The 20,801-nt window shown below is 45.0% G+C and overlaps 1 protein-coding gene across 1 annotated transcript in view; it reads right to left on the bottom strand.

Annotated features, from left to right (window-relative positions):
* The window catches only part of FARS2 (phenylalanyl-tRNA synthetase 2, mitochondrial), a 697,584-nt gene that overhangs the window by 444,792 nt on the left and 231,991 nt on the right, over positions 1-20,801 (bottom strand). Inside the window, exon 4 of the mRNA XM_082257348.1 lies at positions 7,148-7,307. Coding sequence (XP_082113474.1) covers positions 7,148-7,307 — 160 coding nt within the window. The remainder of the gene's footprint in view (positions 1-7,147; positions 7,308-20,801) is intronic.

Genomic DNA, 20,801 nt, shown 5'->3' with positions numbered 1-20,801 from the left:
CCATCTCCGGGGTGCCCCAATGAAGGGACAGCTGGAAAAATACTTCTGGATGAAGAGACTATTCCTCTTGATCCAGAATCTGACGGCTGAAATAATCTGCCTGTCCACCCCCGTGATAACTATCGCGGAGAGAACCGGAACAACTGTTCCCCCAATAGGAATGTTGGCCACTTCTATGGCCGCCAGGGCACTCTTGGTGCCCCCTGGTGATCGACATAAGTCATGACCGAGGCATAGTCCGATTGGATCCGAACCGGGCTGCCCTGGAGCTGCTCGGTCCAGTAAATCAGACAAAGTCTGATCGCTCTCAGTTCCAACACATTTATCGGTGACCTGGAATTTATCAGAAGAAATGACTTCCCCTGGCTGAGCATCGGAGACCGAAGCCACCAGACCAGAGCCTCCCTGGTCCGCTCGCTCAATCGGATCCGATTGTCCAGGGAATCGGAAATTCCGATTCCATATGAGAAGAATCTCCTTTTTGGAGAATTCGGGTATGAGACTGGGCAAACGGTACTGCCTCTCAAGAGGCGACCATCAATCCCAGCCAGTTGATGGACAGTAATATCCGAATCATGACTGAATCTTCTGGAGTTTCTCCGCATGAAAAAACACTCTTGCCAAGGATGTATCCAAAATTAGGCCCAGATAGGGGACCAGGGATGATCTTTGGGAAAAGCAACGAAAACGCTGATGTCCTGTGAAGATGGGGATATGAAGATAGGCACCCTAAATGTCTATGGACGCCAGGAAATCCCCCTGATGCAGGGAGGCCACCACTGTATGGATGGACTCCATCTCTTCCAAGACCAGAATTGGACGCACCTAGCCCTTTTTCCTGGGCATTGTGAACAGGTTCGACTAGAACTCCTCCAAGGAATGGGAACTACCACTGCTTGTTGCATCAAGCTGTCCCACGCAAAGCTTTTTAAGCGACCCGGGGATGTTAAATATTGGAAGGGAAGAATCGCACTGGTGGAAGTGATCGAAACTCGATCTTGTATCCCGACCATATGACCTTGCGAACCCCTTTATCCGGGATTCTGGAAAGCCCTGGATCCGGAAACCGGTGAAGACGTCCCCCCACCCTAGAGATGGGTGAGGTCCATTCTGTCAATCCCATGGGATAACAGTGGCTTTATTTAGTCTGGAAATCGGTGAGTCCACTATTGGTGGTACCGTCCATCTTTGTAATGAGGGATTCCTCAAAATGATAGCGCCTAGCAATGCTTTTGGAAATAGGAGAGGCTCGTTTACGGACGACCCCATTTGAGCAAGGGAAACCCTTCATAATTTTGGTAGGCTTGCTAGTACCAAAGAAGGAATATGAGTCTCCGCTACCTCTGCCCGTGTAACCTCAAGATTTAAGGTTTCCCAGACAGACACAACTGGTGCTTCCACCAACGCTTCTTGTGCTATGGCGGAGGCAGACGCGTCCTCCTCACTGTCTGAGGAGACCGTACCTGAGACAACAACCCCAGAAAAAGGGGCTGCAATGACCAGATCAGAATCCGTATCCGAAGTATCAGATGACTTAGGGGTAGGCAGGGGTCGCTCTTCTTGACCCCCGTCCCTGACAGGCTACCTCCACCCGGGATACCAAAGACTCCAAAACTGCTGATAATGCATCATCGCAAATGGGGTACTGGAGGGTCCTGCGGCCACCCCGAGGGGATCAGGTGGGGATACATGTGTGGCAGGGTTCATGTAACAAGACACTTGCCAGCAAACACAAAAAAATTAATTGCAAGAAAAAAACATTTTTTTTTTTTTTAACTTAGTCCCCCAGCGCAATAGCGCCCCTCAGTCTACCTGCTTGGACCCCTCAGAAAGAGAGAGAGAGAGACCCCAAGCTCACCTGATGCACAGAAGTTTCTATCAACTTGCTTCCAGCACTGTCTGTTACAGACAGGAAGTCTTTGGCTTGCTTACCCTGGGCCAAGGAGACGGCTCCACCCCTTTACACGCCTTCCGGCGCCTCCCCATAGCTCCTCGAGGTGTTTGGTCACCTCAAACATGGCCGCCCCCATGCTGGAGACACGAGGCTACGCCAATAAGGCGTCCTCGTGCGATCTGCAAAACAATGGCGGCGGCCTGTGTAGGATAGCGGCGGCTAGCAGCGGCCTGCGGGAAGTCTGTATTCGGCCTGGCGGCCTGCGGGAGTGCCTCGGCCCCACAAACTTCACCCTGAATGGTGATAAGCCTGGCCGGTGGTATAGGACACTGGTGGGCCGCATGCAGTCCGTGGGCCGTCGGGAGGCTTGGAAGTGACCGGTTGCTGGAGGAATGGCGATCTGGACTGCAGTAACTCAGGCACCTGTGTACACACTCTGACAGGTAGGATACCTTCTACTTCAATAGTAATACCCTTTTGTACTGCCACTGACTTCAGTCACCCTTACAGACTTTAGATCGTCAGCTCCCAAACCAAGCCTCCTGGTTACTATTCACAAACAATCACACTCAAATTGGGGGATCTGTGACCTGTTATAGGATAGAGGGGAGACCCATCCTACCATCCCAGAGAGGGGCCCGCGTCCACCACAAACCCGACAGGGGGGAGAGGGGGAATATTCTACTCACCATACCGGAACCAGGCGGGCGCCAACTCCTGACAGAACCCCTCTCCACCGGGGTGGGGGGGGGGGGCTGTCGACCAATACGGATGCCGTGACTCTGTTGGTCATTGGCGTCCAGGCGAGACGTTTAACTCGCAGGGTCAGTCCCCGTCCAGTGGGACTATGTTGCGGCCGACCCAGCGCGGAGCTATGGCCTGCACGCGCTCGTAGGCTGAACTGGGGTGACCACTGGATCTCAACATCCAGCCCGTCGCCCAGTTCCAGCTTTCTTGCTTGAAGATCTCACAGGAACACTGGAGAAAAAAGCCCCTAGGGTGTGGCCAGAATGTTTTCTTTCCTGTCTAGTCCTACTCCTGTAGAGGGCAGTATAACCCGAGTTGATATTAATCAAGGAGGACTACGTCTGTCAATGAGCTTAAGAGAAAAGGATTTTACAGTAAGATTTTACAAAAATCAATTTTTACAACAGCAGACCGCCGTTCTGTTTCCACTGGGAGCGATCGCGGGTGCTCGGCAGCAATCACAGCCGCTGGCCCCACAGATCAGCTTCCCCGCTGGCGAATGGGCGTGTGCGCGCCCCCATGATCGCTCCTGCATAGCGACATACGGGTACGTCGTTTCGCGGAAACCTGCTGACCTGCCGATATTTGATATATGGCGGCTGGTCGACAAGTGGTTAAAAAAGTACTTTCTTTTACGTCCTCCGACAGTCGCCGCCACTTCATATTCATCACTAATGGGGTTATTGACCTTTGCTCCGCAGGAGTAGCTAGGCAACAAAATTTATTAATATCAAAGCTTTTAGCATATCCCACCCCTAGGGGGTGGTCCCCTCAGTCAATACCTCCCTGCTTCCTGCATTCCCAACTCAGTTTCTAATGCCTAGCTTAGGAGTAGGCTGGCTGTTCCTGTGCTGGGGCTCTCAGTCCCAGCCTCTATTCTCTTTTTGATTTTATTTTGAGTCTTTTTCTCTTTCTTTTACTTAGCTGTTAATTTTCAGCATTAGTTAGCTTCTTCGGATGAAGATGATCGTGCGGAGCTGGGTCTCGGACTGGCCACCCTGGATCCCAGGGCTCAGGGCCAGGGGCTTCCCAGCCTGCCATCGAGCGTTCAGCGCAGGTTTCCCTGGCACATTGAATGAACCATCCCTGTTCGCTGCAGGGATGCTATCTGTGAGGTGGCTACCTCACTGGATGCCATTGCGGTTTTGCAACGCAGTTCCACTGCGTCTTGGCTGCGACACTCCCTGTCCTCAGTGCAGCGGTTTGGTCGCTGGAGAAGGCTCCCCACGCCATCCGGACTGGTAAGTGTAACTCTATGTGGGGACCTGTCTATTTGGGTGTCAGTCTGGGACTGTGTGACCCTGCATGTCTGTGTGGCTGCTGAGCTCCCTGTCAGATTCCTGTGTGGGGGGGGGGCTCTCCCGCTCTGCTGGGTGAATGCATGAAGCAGTCTGGGCTTAGGCGTGCTGTGCGGCGATCGCTGCGGCGACCCGCCATTTTTTTGGGTCATTGGCGTCCAGGCGAGACGTTTAACTCGCAGGGTCAGTCCCCGTCCAGTGGGACTATGTTGCGGCCGACCCAGTGCGGAGCTATGGCCTGCACGCGCTCGTAGGCTGAACTGGGGTGACCACTGGATCTCAACATCCAGCCCGTCGCCCAGTTCCAGCTTTCTTGCTTGAAGATCTCACAGGAACACTGGAGAAAAAAGCTGTCTAAAAAAAATCTTTCTAAGAAAAAAATCCTGCCAGGACCGAAGATCCTAGCAAGGCATCTAGGTCCTTACTCCTAACTAGACAGAAAAAAACTGATTTGCTGTAGCAGGAAGTGAGAGGATATACCCTCTGGGACTGCCCCTAGGGTGTGGCCAGAATGTTTTCTTTCCTGTCTAGTCCTACTCCTGTAGAGGGCAGTATAACCCGAGTTGATATTAATCAAGGAGGACTACATCTGTCAATGAGCGACAGAGAAACACCATTTTTTTGTCAGCCATCAACACAGGGCTCCTGTGTTCCTCTTATTTAGGAACACAGGCCCCTGTGTTGATTACATAAGACCATCCCCCCCCCACAGTTAGAAAACACCACCTAGGCATACATTTAACCCTTTGATTGCCCATGGTGTTAAACCCTTCCCTGCCAGTGTCATTAGGACCGTAATTGTGTATATTTTTAGCACTGATTACTGTGGTAATGTCACTGGTCCCCCAAAAGTGTCAAAAATGTCAGTCAGGTGTCCGATCTGTCCGCCACAATGTTGCAGTCCCACTAAAAATCGCTGGTCGCCGCCATTACTAGTAAAAAAATAAATAAACAAAAATGACATAAATCTTTCCCCTAGTTTGTAGACGCGATAACTTTTGCACAAACCAATCAAAATATGCATATTCGGATTTTTTTTAACCAAAAATATGTAGCAAAATACAACTTGGCCTAAAATTCTGAAAAAAAAATTGATTTTTAATTTTTTTTTATTGGGAATGTTATATAACAGAAAGTGAAAAAGATTTTTTTTTTTTTTTTTTTTCAGAATTGTTGCTCATTTTTTGCTTGTAGTGCAAAAAATAAAAATTGCAGAGGTGATCAAATACCACCAAAAAAAGTTCTAATTGTGGGGAAGAAAAGGACTTCAATTTTATTTGGGTACAGCGTTGCACGGCTGCTTAATTGTCAGTTAACCACTTGCCGACCACCGCCCGACTATATACGGCGGCGGTCAGCCCCTCCCAGGCAAAGTGATGTACCGGTACGTCACTAGCCTGGGAGCGAATAGGGGGCAAGCACGCGCCGCCGGAAGCGCGCTCCCGCCCCCACTCGTGCCCAAAGAAGCGCCGGTCACTCACGATTCACGGGTGGAGAGGGAGAAAGGCAGGCAGCTAATGTAAACAAAGCCGCCTGTCACTCTCCCCTGTGTAAAAGCACAAATCACTCGGTCCTGCTATGTAGGACCGTTGATCTGTGCTGTTACACACAAAGCCACATCCAATCACAGTAAGAATCACGCCCCTAGGGACACACTTAACCCCTCCCTCTCCAATAAAGTTAACCCCTTCCCTGCCAGTGTCATTTTTACAGTAACAGTGCATATGTATAGCACTGATTACTGCAGTAATGTCACTGGTACCCCCAAAAGTGTCAAAAGTGTCAGTCAAGGGTCCGATCTGTCTGCCGCAATGTCGCAAAAAAAAAAAAAGCAGATTGCCGCCATTACTCGTTAAAAAAATAAATAAATAAAAATGACAAAAATATTTCCCTTAGTTAGTAAACGCAATAACTTTGCGCAAACCAATCAAAATACGCTTTTTGCTGTTTTTTTTACCAAACATATGTAGCAGAAAACAAATTGGCCTAAAGTGTTAAAAAATTTTGATTTTTAAATTTTTTGGGGGGGAATTTCATATAAAAAATTTGAAAAATATTGTTATTTGTGCAAAATTGTCGCTCTTTTTTTGTTTATAGTGCATGATCAAAAAATAGCACAGGTGATCAAATACCACCAAAAGAAAGTTCTGTTTGTGAAAAAAAAAAGGACGTCAATTTCATTTGGGTACAGCGTCGCACGACCGCGCAATTGTCCGTTAAAGTCACGCAGTGCCGAATCGCAAAATAGGCCCTGGTCAGGAAGGGGGTAAAATCTTCCCGGGGCTTAAGTGGTTAAAATAACACAGTGCCGAAACGCAGAAAAGGGCCTGGTCATTAAGGGGGAAAATCTTTCTGTCCAGAAGTGGTTAATAATTGCTTTACCACATTAAATTGTGTTAATTAGATCTTAAGTAGAGGTCAGTTATAACAGGTATTAACAACTAACGTGTTTACAGACATATAGTGGTTGGTTAGACAGGAAGATGACTCCAATGTCCGTAGGTATCTTGAGAGTATAACAGGTACCATCAGCTGATAGATTTTGGGAATAAAGTTTGCATAATTTTTTTCTTTTTTTTATCAATAAAGGTTCATTAAGAAATGTTGTAATAAACAAGAAAAAAGGTACAGAAGATTGCTTGTATCAAATACAGAGTGGTACAGCGGTAAATGTATATAAATGGTCAAACAGCTTAAAATATAAAGTAGCTTTCAAACTATCCAGAATATAGGTGCATATTCATCTTATTATGTAAAGAAATTTTACTTGCAAGGATATTCTGGAGTAACTCTTAAATGACCAGTAAGCACAAAAATACATGCATTTGCATATTCATTTTGTAACTGATTGTGATATAATTAAGGATTTCTGGTTCTCGATCAAGCATCTGGAATATATAGAAAATCAAGCATAGAGAGAGTATATAAAGTAAAGAAAGGAAGTGGTAGTGAGGGGTTGTCATTGTAATATTAGCCTCAGAAAGTTAACTAAGTTGTGACATAGCCATTATCACGTAACAGCCCCTATAAGGTTGCACCATTTCGATGTTCCCTGTATAGTGCATTAACATCCAGACATGTGATATTCAACGAGCCTGTTTATGGCACTACAGTATATACACATTCTAATGAAAGAACAATCATTCACCAGTTGGTCTAACCATCAAATATTCATAAGCACTGTTAGTTTTTGTGGAAGAACGCCTACCTTCTCCAAATAGATGCATTATTAGTTTAGAAAGTGTTTGCTTCAGCTTAAACTCCACCAATTTCACAGCCTCCAAAGTGTGCGCTTCTTGCTTGTTAGGTGTACGAATCCCCTGCTCAAACAGCTGGCAAGTATCCATATTTTGTACTTCAGCAAACAGCTAAAAAAATAAAAGAAACATTATAGGAGGAAGGTCTGATATAACGATTTGTGCACAATCATTTAAATAAATCTTAACCTAAAAATCAGCAAAAAATGATGGGGTTGATTTACTAACTGCAAGTGCACTTAGAAATGCATTCGCTGTAAATCTGGGGGGAAGCTCTGAAATGAGGGGAAACTCTGCTGCTTTATTATTATCCAATCATGTGCAAGCAAACACACAGTTTTTTTATTTTCCTTGCATGTCCCCCTCAGATCTACAGAGACTGCGCTTCCAAGTGCACTTGTAGTGCACAGTGGATTTGCCTTTAGTAAATTCCTTTAGTAAATTATACCCCCTGTATATTTATTAGTGGTAGTAGACACCATCCTAAATAATGCATTGTAATAGGTGTTTATTAGTATAATCATAATCCTACAGAACATAGAACACATGTGTTCATGGGTTCACAGGTCCTGCTTTTATAAGCCTATTTAGATATATAAAGGGCTTTTTTCAGCTGGAACTTGGTGGAATTCAGTTCAACCACCCCTGGCTCAGGCCCTCTGTTCCCTGCCTACTACTATAACTTGTAAATACAGAAGTCCGGCTTCTATGTTTACAAGTAACAGTTTGTCTCCCAATGGCTCCCACAGATCTGATCTCCTGAGTGGCTCCCACTGAGTGACGGGGGGGGGGAGGTTGATGCAGGTGCCCGGGGTGCAGTGCAGTGCAGCATCCCACTGGATGATCTTCCTGCAAGTGAGAAAGGCAGAGCCACCTACAGTGTGCGGGGAGGTGCTAGAGCCAGCTGGGTCCTTAAGTTGAATACAGCAACACAAGTAAGATGGTGGAGCTTTGAAGTAGGGAGGGCGAAGATGGGGTAGTGGAAGGGGGGTTGCGTGCAGAGGCTAAAAAGGGGTGAAAGTGAGATGTGGATAGGAGATGCAGAGGTAAGCAGCTGTGGAAGAAAGCTGAACTCTGTACTCTGCAATTAGTGCACCCCTGAACTCTGCACTCTGTATGCAGCGCACCCCTGAACTCTGAAGTATGAATGTAGCGCACCCCCAACTCTGCATGTAGCTCACCCTTGAACTCTGCACTCTGTGTGTAACACCCCCCCCCCCCCCCAACTCTGTATGTAATGCACTCCTAATATTTAATGCCCCTTTAAGACCCTTCCACTGTTAGTGAAATCTGAACACACCCAATATTTGATTCAGTTTGGAAGGTGTGTGTGTGAGAGGAGGAGGATGTTGATTTTGGGGGGGTCGTGGTTGAGTTCCTGCACCTATTTTCTGAGAAGAAAAAGCCCTGGATATATACATTGAAAGATATACAGTATCTCACAAAAGTGAGTACACCCCTCCCATTTTTGTAAATATTTTATTATATCTTTTCATGTGACAACACTGAAGAAATTACACTTTGCTACTATGTAAAGTAGTGAGTGTACAGCTTGTATAACAGTGTAAATTTGCTGTCCCCTCAAAATAACGCAACACACAGCCCTTAATGTCTAAACCGCTGGCAACAAAAGTGACTACACCCCTAAGTGACAATGTGCAAATTGGGCCCAAAGTGTCAATATTTTGTGTGGCCAACATTATTTTCCAGCACTGCCTTAACCCTCTTGGGCATGAAGTTCACCAGAGCTTCACAGGTTGCCACTGGAGTCCTCTTCCCCTCCTCACTGATGACATCACAGGGCTGGTGGATGTTAGAGACCTTGCTCTCCTCCACCTTCTGTTTGAAGATGCCCCACAGATGCTCAATAGGGTTTAGGTCTGGAAAAATGCTTGGCCAGTCCATCACCTTTACCCTCAGCTTCTTTAGCAAGGCAGTGGACATCTTGGAGGTGTGTTTGGGGTCATTATCATGTTGGAATACTGCCCTGCGACCCAGTCTTTGAAGGGAGGGGATCATGCTCAGCTTCAGTATGTCACAGTACATGTTGGCATTCATGGTTCCCTCAATGAACTGTAGCACTCATGCAGCCCCAGACCATGACACCCCCACCACCATGCTTGACTGTAGGCAGAACATACTTGTCTTTGCACTCCTCACCTGGTTGCCGCCAAACACGCTTGACACCATCTGAACCAAATAAGTTTATCTTGGTCCTATCAGACCACAGGACATGGTTCCAGTAATCTATGTCCTTAGTCTGCTTGTCTTCAGCAAACTGTTTGCAGGCTTTCTTGTGCATCATCTTTATAAGAGGATTTCTCCTGGGACAACAGCCATGCAGACCAATTTGATGCAGTGTGTGGCGTATGGTCTGAGCACTAACAGGCTGACCCCCCACCCCTTCAACCTCTGCAGCAATGCTGGCAGCACTCATACGTCTATTTCCCAAAGACAACCTCTGGATATGACACTGAGCACGTGCACTCAACCTCTTTGGTCGACCAAGACAAGTCCTGTTCTGAGTGAAAACTGTCCTGTTAAACCACTGTATGGTCTTGGCCACCATGCTGCAGCTTAGTTTCAGGGGCTTGGCAATCTTCTTATAGCCTAGGCCATCTTTATGTAGAGCAAAAATTCTTTTTTCAGATCCTCAGAGAGTTCTTTGCCATGAGGTGCCATGTTGAACTTCCAGTGACCAGTATGAGAGAGAGAGCGATAACACCAAATTTAACACACCTGCTCCCCATTCACACCTGACACCTTGTAACACCGGGGTCACGAGTCACATAACACCGGGGAGGGAAAATGGCTAATTTGGCCAAATTTTGATATTTTAATTTATGGGTGCACTGACTTTTGTTGCCAGTGGTTTACATGTTAATGGCTGTGTGTTGAGTCATTTTGAGGGGAAAGCAAATTTGCACTGTTATACAAGCTGTACACTCACTACTTTACATTGTAGCAAAGTGTCATTTCTTCAGTGTTGTCACATGAAAAGATATAATAAAATATTTACAAAAATGTGAGGGGTGTACTCACTTTTGTGAGATACTGTATATATATATATATATATATATATATATTTATTTGTACACATATATATATATATATATTTATATATATATTTATATATATCTTGAATGCCACAAAGCTCAGTGACAGATAACTGCTGAATAGATTCCATCACGTTTCCCATTTGTATGTATGAGTGGTTTAAATTAGAATGCATTCTGTTATACTAATTTAAACAGAAGTGCTAATTGATTTATGCAACCTCTTTTTTGTAAATTCACATGTGAAAAGGAACATAACATTCCTTTTACGGTTGGAAATGCAAATGGGAATATACGAGAAACTTTTAGAGTTTAATTGTGCTGCTTTTGGAGAGCAAAGATTATGCTTTAACCTTGAGATAAAACCTCAGTGGTCTTACTACTACTGTTGTTTTATGCAGAAATAAAATTCTAATATTTTAACAAAAAATTAAGTCTAGCTGGGATGAGTAAACGAGGAGTAATGGGGGGGGGGGACCTGTCCATGTGGTCTCTGTTGATGAGGAGGATCGGACCTGAGGCTGATCTGGTCCTCCCCTTTATCACATGGCCTGCACTAAAGGAGGTCTTAAACAGCATTTTCTCCATCACAGTTAGGCTCCTTTCAAACGGGCGGTGCGTCCGATGGACTCCATTTTGGTCAGCATGTTAATACCGGACCTGTCACGGCATTAGAACCCCATTGGTCAGTGCGCCTGCGTGTGGGGCCGCCCTCGGCACCGCCCACCCGGGGGGCCCATGAGCGCTACAGCTGATTCTGATCTTTAATCAATTCACCAACATAAATAGACTGGCGTTCCTGGGGATTTCTAAGGCACTCCACCCAGGAGGACAACCCACACACTTGAAAGCTGCAGATCCCTGAGAGGTAAATAAGTCTCCACTCCTTTTTCTGGATAAGTTTGATTCTAATATCTGACCTTTGAATTAGACTGTATGATTTACATCTATGTTTTATATTTATACATAGATGGTATCTCCTACCTGTCTTTCATCGGACTGACTATTCAAAAAAGTGAGGGCCCTCCATGTGTTATAATCTGCTAGTTTAAAGGTTGGTTTTTTCCTTCTTTTCCCCTTTTTGTTCAAACTTTGTAGTGATAAGCGAGATTAGACACCAAACGACAAACTGCTCACCCTGGTGTGAGATACAATATACCAGGAGAGACCAATATAGCAATCTTTGTAAATAAACTTTAGGTAATAGCTTTTTTTCATTTACGGAAATCTCACTATAAAATATATCTTATATACAGTTCTGCCATTTAACTTTTCAGAATTACGAGCCAAGATCAGAATACAGAAATATTGCTCCTCTTTTGGACCTCATGTGGTGTTATTAGGAGGTTCCGGCCCTCCCCCTCTTCACGTCTCTCCCCCCCCCCCTCCCTTCATCCACACCCACCGTTGTGCTATTTTACACCTATCCATCAGTGGTGTGTGGGGTTGGGTGATTTTTCTGTGCGGGCTCTGCAGATTCACTCCGGTCATACGTTGATGCATGTGGAGTTGACCATCTCAAGTTTTTAAAGATAAGGCAACCCTGTGGTTTGAAATTGTGATGCAAGACATGGTATGTGTATTCGAAATATCTAACTAAATATTATGCTTGATGTAAAAAATATAGAAGATTATATATAATGAACTCTAAATAAATATGTTTTTTTTCTACTATAGAATATTGTTAATTGGAATCTTCTGGTCAAAAAACCCCTGAGGAAGACTTATTTTTTAAACGCGTCGGGTTCTCAGGACCAGACGTTCAGATTCCTTCATGTCACTGCTACATAGTATCTGAACCACATTCATCCAGTCGCCTAAGTGTTTTATATTTTCTTGTATATTGAAATACTGTCACTTTTTCATTTGTGTTTCATTTTTTGCAATATGTGTTAAATAAAACTTGAAACTTTAAATTTGAGTTGGCATCCGTTATAGTCCCAAAATAGGGGGTTTCCTCTTTTTGCTTTAAGTAAAGGGACGAGGGTGCCTGAACTCATTCTCCTTGATACATGCCCAGCTCCCACACCTTTTTCTTTTGCTCAGCAGGGATTGATCTGCTGATCCCCGCTGAGCAGGCGGATGACAGCGCCGTCTCCACCTAATTTGCAGAGATGGAGCTGTCAGAGCCCGCTCTCCTCTATGGGAGATCTGATGATAACGGACTACCTGTCCGTTTTCATCCGATCCTATACGATCCTCCAGACGGATGGAAAATAGGGTTTCCATACGTCTGGATTTCACGGACGGGATCGAATCGGAGAGCAGCGGGTGTCAGCGGAGATGTCTCCACTGACATCCGCTGCTCCATAGGGGTGAATGGAGCATCCGATCAGGTCCGCCTGACAGGCGGACCGGATTGGAAAGCCTGTGTGAAAGGGGCCTAAAACGAACAAAATGCTCTCAATCAAAATTAACTATTTTTAATCCGTATGTTGCTGGAATTAGCAAATAGGTAGGAAGGTAAAGTATATTCACTGGATTTAAACTTTTTTTTTTTTACATTTGTTCAGCGTCTTCCTGGTTTCTTCCCCAGACAAAAATTATGTCACCCATCTAGGAGTCTTCATGGGCATTTTTTTTCTTTCATTGGGGGGAAGGGAGCAGGGGCACACCTTCCTGCTTCCATGCCAGGGCTAGGTGCAGATGAATTCCAGGTAAGTAAATGCTATATCTATCATCTGCCCTTACTCAAGATGGCCAGCTAGAAATGCTAGGAGGGTGTTTTTCAAAGTGATTTCTCAACAACAGAAAAAAACGCATGGAGACATGGATGTATGGGTGAGTTTGCTTTGCATATTAAAAATGAATCAAACAGCATTTTCAGTTTGTGGTGCTCAGCTGTACAGTAGTTAAGTTTAACATTAACTACTTCAGCTCCGGAAGGTTTTAACCCCTTAATGACCAGGCCATTTTTTTCAATACGGCACTGTGTTGCTTTAACTGACAACTGCTTGGACGTGCGACGTTGTACCCAAATAAAATTGATGTTCTTTTTTTCCCACAAATAGAGCTTTCTTTTGTGGGTATTTGATCACCTCTGCGTTTTTTATTTTTTGCGCTATAAACAAAAAAAGACTGACAATTTTGAAAAAAAAACCAAAAAACAATATTTTTTACTTTCTGCTATAAAACACATCCAATACAAAGAATGTGTATTCTGCTACATATTTTTGGTAAAAAAAAATCCCAAAAAGCATATATTGATTGGTTTGCGCAAAAGTTATAGCGTTTACAAACTATGGGATACATTTATGGACTTTTTATTTTTTTTTAATAGTAATGGCGGCAATCAGCGATTTTTTGCGGAACTGCGACATTCCAGCAGACAAATCTGGCACTAAGTGACACTTTTTGGGGACCAGTGACAACAATACAGTTATTAGTGCTAAAAATATGCACTGTTACTGTATAAATGACACTGGCAGGCAAGGGGTTAACATCAGGGGCGATCAAGGGGTTAAGTGTGCTTCTAGGAAGTGCTTTCTAACTGTAGGGGGAATGGACTGACTGCAGGAAGAGAGAGATCTGTGCTCCTTGTTAGTAGGAACACAAGATCTCTCTCTGCCTCTTTGATAGAAGGACGGTATACCTTGTTTACATGCCACTCACAGCGCCGGAGCCCGTGAACCCGGAAGAAACAGCAGGGAAGATGTCAGCCGTCTCAGCGGTGTGCGGGTGCCGCTGTAGGGCTACGTTGTAAGGTAAGAATTTCATTGTAAGGTAAGAATTTCATAATGAGCTAGTATGCCTTTGTCTTACAGGGTTTTTTTTTTTTTTGTTCATTGCGGTTTTTCCAGGGTTTACAACCTCTTTAAAAACTTCAAACACTGTATCACTCTTTTTTTAAAACAACAAACATGTTATACTAAGACCGCATTCACACTGGTACGACTTGGACCGCGACTTGTCAGCCTGACAAGTCGCGGTCCTCACGCTCCCATTGTGTAGTAGAGCCGTTCTAATAGGAGTGACACAAGTCGCTCCGACTTAGAAAAAGGGTCCTGTACTACTTTGGGACGACCTGGAGGCGACTTGCATTGACTTCCATTATATGAAGTCCGTGCAAGTCGCGCAGAAGTCGCGCTGCACACGACTTCACAGGTCGCCCCCTAAGTCAGAGCGACCTAATGTGAACGGAGGCTTAGTCTCCATTCACACTAGTCCGACTTGTCAGGCGACTTGGTCAGCCTGACAGGCCACGCACCGTCCCATAGTGTAGTACAGGAACGGTTCTAAGAAGTCGCTCCGACTTAGAAAAAGAGTCCTGTACTACTTCGGGGCGACCTTGAGCGACTTGCATAGACATTCATTTTATGAAGTCCGTGCAAGTCGCGCCGAAGTCGCGGTACACGCGACTTCACAGGTCGCCCCCAAAGTCGGATCGCCGCAGTGTGAACCGTGACTAACTCTAATGGTTTTGCACAGAGCAGCCCATAACCTGCCCTTCTTGGGTCCCCTACTAGCTCCTCCCCCTCACCGAGTACACCTATAGCAAGCCACTTGATATAGGGGCACTCATGTGGGCTCCCTCCCGAGCATCAATGTTTGTGTCTATTGACACAGACAGAAGGACTTGGCCCCAGCCCCTCCTCCTCCGAACTGGCTCTGATTGAAAGCAGTGGGAGCCAATGGCTCCTGCTGCTGTATCTGAGCCAATGAGGAGCAAGAGACCCAAGAGAGCCTCGACTCCTGTGCACATTGCTGGATCAAGATCAGACTCAGGTATGTATTTAGGGGGGCTACGGGGGAAGCTGCATGCAGAAGGTTTTTTTTTTTTTACATGTTCACTGAAATTACACATTGTGCACATCAGGTTAAAGCAGGGTTTCTCAACCAGGGTGCCGCAAAGAATCTTCAGGGGTGCCACATAAAAAGCATAAAAAACTGCCCCAACTAAAGCAGGCAGTTAAATGAAACATGTTTTACTGGCAGCTTAAGCTTTAATCTAAGCTTAATTTAAACTGCAGGGCCGTGTTGTGCCTTTTAAACTGGCATGTAACCTCCTGCAGGATTCTCTGCTGCGCAGATGCACATTGGGAGGCCACCCAGCATGCTTGGTTTCCCCTCAATTGCCTCCACAGCTGGCAGGGAGTTAGGGGTCAGAGTTATATGGAATTATCCACCCCCAACTTCTCCTGATGCATCCGGAGGTAGTGGGGCCACTTTTTCCCTTCTAATACAGGTGGCTGCTATGGCTAATCCAGCAGCTGAAGAAGGAATAGCAGAGTTAGCAGTCATGCAAGTCTCGCTTTATCTCCAGTGTTGTAGTAAGTGGCTGATGGACAGAGTTTTCTCTAGCGGGAATTCTATGCTTTTGCTCACTGACTGTCACTACATACTTCTCACTGACTGACACTACATACCACTCACTGACTGATAATACATACTGCTCACTGACTGCTTTACCACTGCATACTGCCCTATCCTGCCAGTACATACTGCTCACTGATTTACAACAGATACAGGGCAACTCTATGTCACAACCTACTGACCACTGAACTCTGTCCCACACAATACATTTTAGGGCTTGTTCACACCAGGTGGGGTGTGGTAATGCAGGCAAAACCGCGTTTTCCCACACCACTCAATAAATAACGTGCTGCCTTTTGCAGACACAAACAGGTGCGATAATTCTTCATGGCACCCCCATGCATTAAGAAAATGCACATGCGTTTGTGTCCACTAAAATGTATGGTACCGCAGTACAATAAGTTTTGCTGTGGCGGGATTTTAAAAATGGTGGCACCACCTTTTTTTCATGTTTAACATGCATAGGGCAGCCCTTTGAAAAATGTGCCACGAGGGAATGTGCAAAAAAGCATGTGCATGCTTGCCGCACCTCCTGGTGTGCCCAAGATTGTGCAGAATTCTATAGGGTGCTTTGATAGGAAAAAAAGGCTGAGAAAAACAGGACTAAAGTAATGACGTTCTGGGGGTACTGTGGCATAATAATCAGGATTAGAATTCTGCATAGCCAACATAGGCCACAGCCTAGGGTAAAATCCAAAAAAGTAACTCTCCTGCGCTCAGGTGAAATGCTAGAGGGAAGAAAATGTGTCTTAGACTTTGTTGACAACGCCTAGGGTCTTGTTGCCCTCTCAGGGCCATGGGTATCCAAAAGTGCTAGAAAACAAGAAAAGGGTGCACCAACCTAGTGCAATTCCAATTCCATTATAACATTTATTAAAAGATAAAAAAGTATCATACAGTAATACTCACAAACACACGTTGTAAAAATGCATGTCAAAGCACAATATAGACAAGTTGCCTCCAGGACTGCTGGACTGCTCCAATAGGGCAAGGAGACCAGATGGTGTACGTGATGGCAAGGCTGACATGTTTTAAGGGAGAACCTTCTTCCTCAGAGCCAAAAGAACAAATGACCTACCATACATTTATATCTGCAATCTGGACCACCCTCGTTGGTAGGTCCCACCCCTCATAAATCATTGGTGGTGTGTGTTGCATATATTGGGGTCCAATCGGAGATCAACATTCTCCCTCTACAACAGAAAATAACATGCATTATACATGCAACATAACAGTTTGCAGTACATACACATAAATCAAATATTTTATATCAAAGCAATAGGCTACCATCAGTGTACCCACTGTTACATCCTTGAAATGGGTCCTGTATTGATGGAGTTGTTTAAAAAGCTCCTATTGACATTCCCTTCCCCTCGCTTCCCACTCCTACTCCCTTGTGTCTGATATGTACGAAAAAGTTACTCACCTTCTGTTTTAGTTTATTATACTTTCATGGTCGATGGAAAACCTCGACATTCTGCATAGGTTCTCAGAGCTTGAATTGTTTACAGGTTGATCTTGTGGTTTGTATACTGATGTAATTGCTCGACAAATGTTTTGCTTTGTATTGAGTACGTTTTCCAATAAAACTTTGATTAAAAAAAAAAAAGCTCCTATTGATGCTGCCAATTTCCACCAGAACCCTAGATGAGACTGGATATGATGCCGCCAGATCCGCAGATCCGCCTGCACTTCTGGGTCTACGAGTGTAGCGTATGTTCCACCAATGTTAGAGTTGACCTGTAACAGCACCATAGGTGCCTCCACAGTACTTCTGGTATGCCGGTGGGAATTGGCAGCATCAATAGGAGCTTTTTTTATGCAACTCCATCGATACAGGAACCATATATGCATTTCAAGGAGGTAATGGTTGGTACACTGATGGTAGCCTATTGCTTTGATATAAAATATTTGATGTATGTGTATGTACTGCAAACTGTTTTGTTGTATGTAAATTGCATGTTATTTCCTGTCGCAGAGGGTGAATGTTGATCTGTGATTGGACCATGGAGCAACACACACCACCGATGATGTATGAGGGGCGGGACCTACCAATGAGGGTGGTCCAGATTGCAGATATAAAAAGTATGGGTCATTTGTTCTTTTGACTCTGAGGAAGAGGGTTCTCCTTTCAGCCTAGCCATTACGGACACCATCTGGTCTCCTTGCATTATTGGAGCAGTCCTGGACACAGCCTAGGGTGGGAGGGCTATTAGGGACAATGCACACATCATTTTACTATCATCTTCTTGTGTATAATAAGAGGTTGAAGGCTGCCTCCAAGTGCAAACAGGCATTGTTCCCATTGTCATTATCCTAACAGTTTGTGCCTTTTTGTTGGTGGTATACAGTACTGTGTACTACCAGTTCACTCACTGTAGACCCATACATCTAGAATAAAAACTACCAGCAAAAAGTAGAAGCACAGTGAACCTTCCCATCTTCTAGTTATCAATTCTGGACGTACTAACACACAGCACGCAAACTGTCACTTTTGTCCTCTCTGCCCCATCCTAGCTTGCATTGTGTGGCTATGATGTATCTAAATACTACCATCATTATCGGCAGCCTTATATTTAGATGATTACCTGCTTGTACCTGTCTCAATATTAACAGACACAATGATTTATATAAAAAAAAAAAGACAGTTGCTATCAACTTGCAGAAAATTTCACTCTAGCTTCATTCCTTTCTCCCTGCTGCGCTAAGCAAATATAATTACTATGTGAAAACTTTACACGGTGTTCTAGGAAAGATATTAAGTATTAACATCTTTTGAAATATAATGGCAAGGCACACGTAGGTTATGTAGAAAAGACATTTCTGCAAAAGTGAAGAGCATTAAACTTGACATGCATTGGGATTTTCTTATCAGCCACACCACAAACCAAAAAAACATCCTGATCATTCGAGAAGCTATTGTTTACAGGAAGGATATAGGTGACACCGCAAGTATATCGATTTTAGCAGGAAGAACCATTTACATGTGAAAAACCATAAGTTAAAAATAACGCTTGAAAATATTAAACAGTTAAAAGGCAAATCTAGCCATTTTTCACATTCTGAAGCGCATTTGTGAGGTCAGGTACTGATGTTGGAGGGAAGGCCTGCACAGAGTCCTGACCCCAACCCGATAGAAAACCTTTGGGGTAAATTACATTGCAGACTGCGAGCCAGGCCTTCTCGTCCACATCAGTGCCTAACCTCACAAATACGCTTCTGGAATAATGGTCAAACATTTCCATAGACTCGCTCCCAAACCTTGTGGACAGTCTTCCCAGAAGAGTTGAAGCTGTTATAGCTGCAAAGGGTGGGCCAACTCAATATTAAAACCTACGGACAAGGACTGGGATGCCATTAAAGTGGTTGTAAAGTAAGAAGGTTTTTTATTTTAATGCATTCTATGCATCAAGATTAAAAAAAAAAAAAAAAAAAAAACCTGCTGTGTGCAGCAGCCTCCCTCAGCTCCCCCTAATACTTACCTGAGCCCATCTCGATCCAACGATGTTGCAGGACAGTCTTGGCTGCCCGGGACTCTCCCCCCTCATTGGCTAAGATGGCAGCACGCTTCTGTCAATCAAAGTCTGTGAGCTAATGAGGAGAGAGAGGGGGCAGGGCCGAACTGCAGCTCCGTCTCTGAATGGACACACAGAGCAGCGGCTCAGCCCGGGTGCCCAATAGTAAGCTGCTTGCTGTGGGGGCACTCAGCAGGAGGGAGGGTCAGGAGCACCAGCAAGGGACCCCAGAAGATGAGGAGTGGGGCTGCTCTGTGTAAAACCACTGCACAGAGCAGGTAAATATGACATGTTGGTTATTTTTAAAGAAAAAAATCTGAGACTTTAGTATCATGTGTGTGTAAAGGCAGGCGCCCTGATACTTTTGGTAATATAGTTTATTTCACAGCTAAATTCTACATACAAGATACAAAATAAAGCAGTTAATCATTTACCCCACCAGATTTAACATATAACTGATATCTTAGGAGAAGAAATAAAGAAAAACTATTGCCTTAAAAGTACTGCTATGGAGCACCATAGATCTCTGATAGGGGAGGACAGATTTATATATTTTCTATTACAGTGAGGGAAAAAAGGATTTGATCTCCTGCTGATTTTGTACGTTTGCCTACTGATAAAGAAATGATCATTGACAAGATTCTCCTGTGTAGTTCTGGGCTTATTCCTCACCATTCTCATGATCAGTAAAACAACTGTTGTCACCCTCTCACCAAGCTTCTTGGTGATGGCCTTGTAGCCTATTCCAGCCTTGTGTAGGTCTACAATCTCGTCCCTGACATCCTTGGACAGCTATTTGGTCTTGGCCATGGTGGAGAGATTGGAATCTGATTGATTGATTGCTTCTGTGGACAGGTGTCTTTTATATAGGTAACAAGCTGAGATTAGGAGCACTTCTTATAAGAGAGTGCTCCTAATCTCAGCTCATTATCTGTATAGAAGACAGCTAAGAGCCAGAAATCTTGCTGATTGATAGGGGATCAAATACTTATTTCACTCATTAAAATGCAAATTAATTTATAATTTTTTTAAATGCGTTTTTCTGGATATTTTTGTTGTTATTCTGTCTCTCACTGTTTAACCACCCCCCATCCGCGCTACAGCCTATATACGGCTGCAGCGCGGACTCGAATTTTCGGGAGGCCGTTTTTAAACGGCCTCCCAGTGACACGCCCCCAGCGCGCTCCCGCGAGCGCGCTGCGGGGAAAATCTGTGTCGGCTGTGTCCCTTGGACACGGCTGATCACAGATCGTGGTGAATGGCCAATCACAGCGGCCATTCACCACGTGATCTGGCTGTCCAATGAGCAATGATCTCATATGTAAATATATGAGATCATCTCTCATCGCCGGCGCTCCTTCCTCACACGGAGCCTGCAGTGTGAGGAAGGAGTGGGGGAGCCTCACAGCGCCGGGGACACAGGAGAATGTAATCAGGGCACCGATCACCAGTGCCCTGATTACACAAGGTAAAAACACACACACAGTGCCCCCCCATCAGTGCCCACAGTGCCCGCCATCAGTGCCCCCCATCAATGCCCACAATCAGTGCCCATAGTGCTGCTAGTCAGTGCCCATCAGTGCCTGCTCATCTAGGCACTGATGAGCACTGACTGGCAGCACTGTGGGCACTGATGGTGCTGTCCATCAGTGCCGCTCATCAGTGCCACCCGTCAGTGTCCAGTGCCATCCGCCAGTGCCCATCAGTGCCGCCTATCAGTG

Source organism: Pelophylax lessonae, assembly GCF_965119305.1.
Source record: "Pelophylax lessonae genome assembly, chromosome: 5".
NCBI classification, from domain to species: Eukaryota; Metazoa; Chordata; class Amphibia; order Anura; family Ranidae; genus Pelophylax; species Pelophylax lessonae.
The sequence above is the reverse complement of the archived record's forward strand: the minus strand, read 5'-3'. Positions and strand labels throughout refer to the sequence as shown.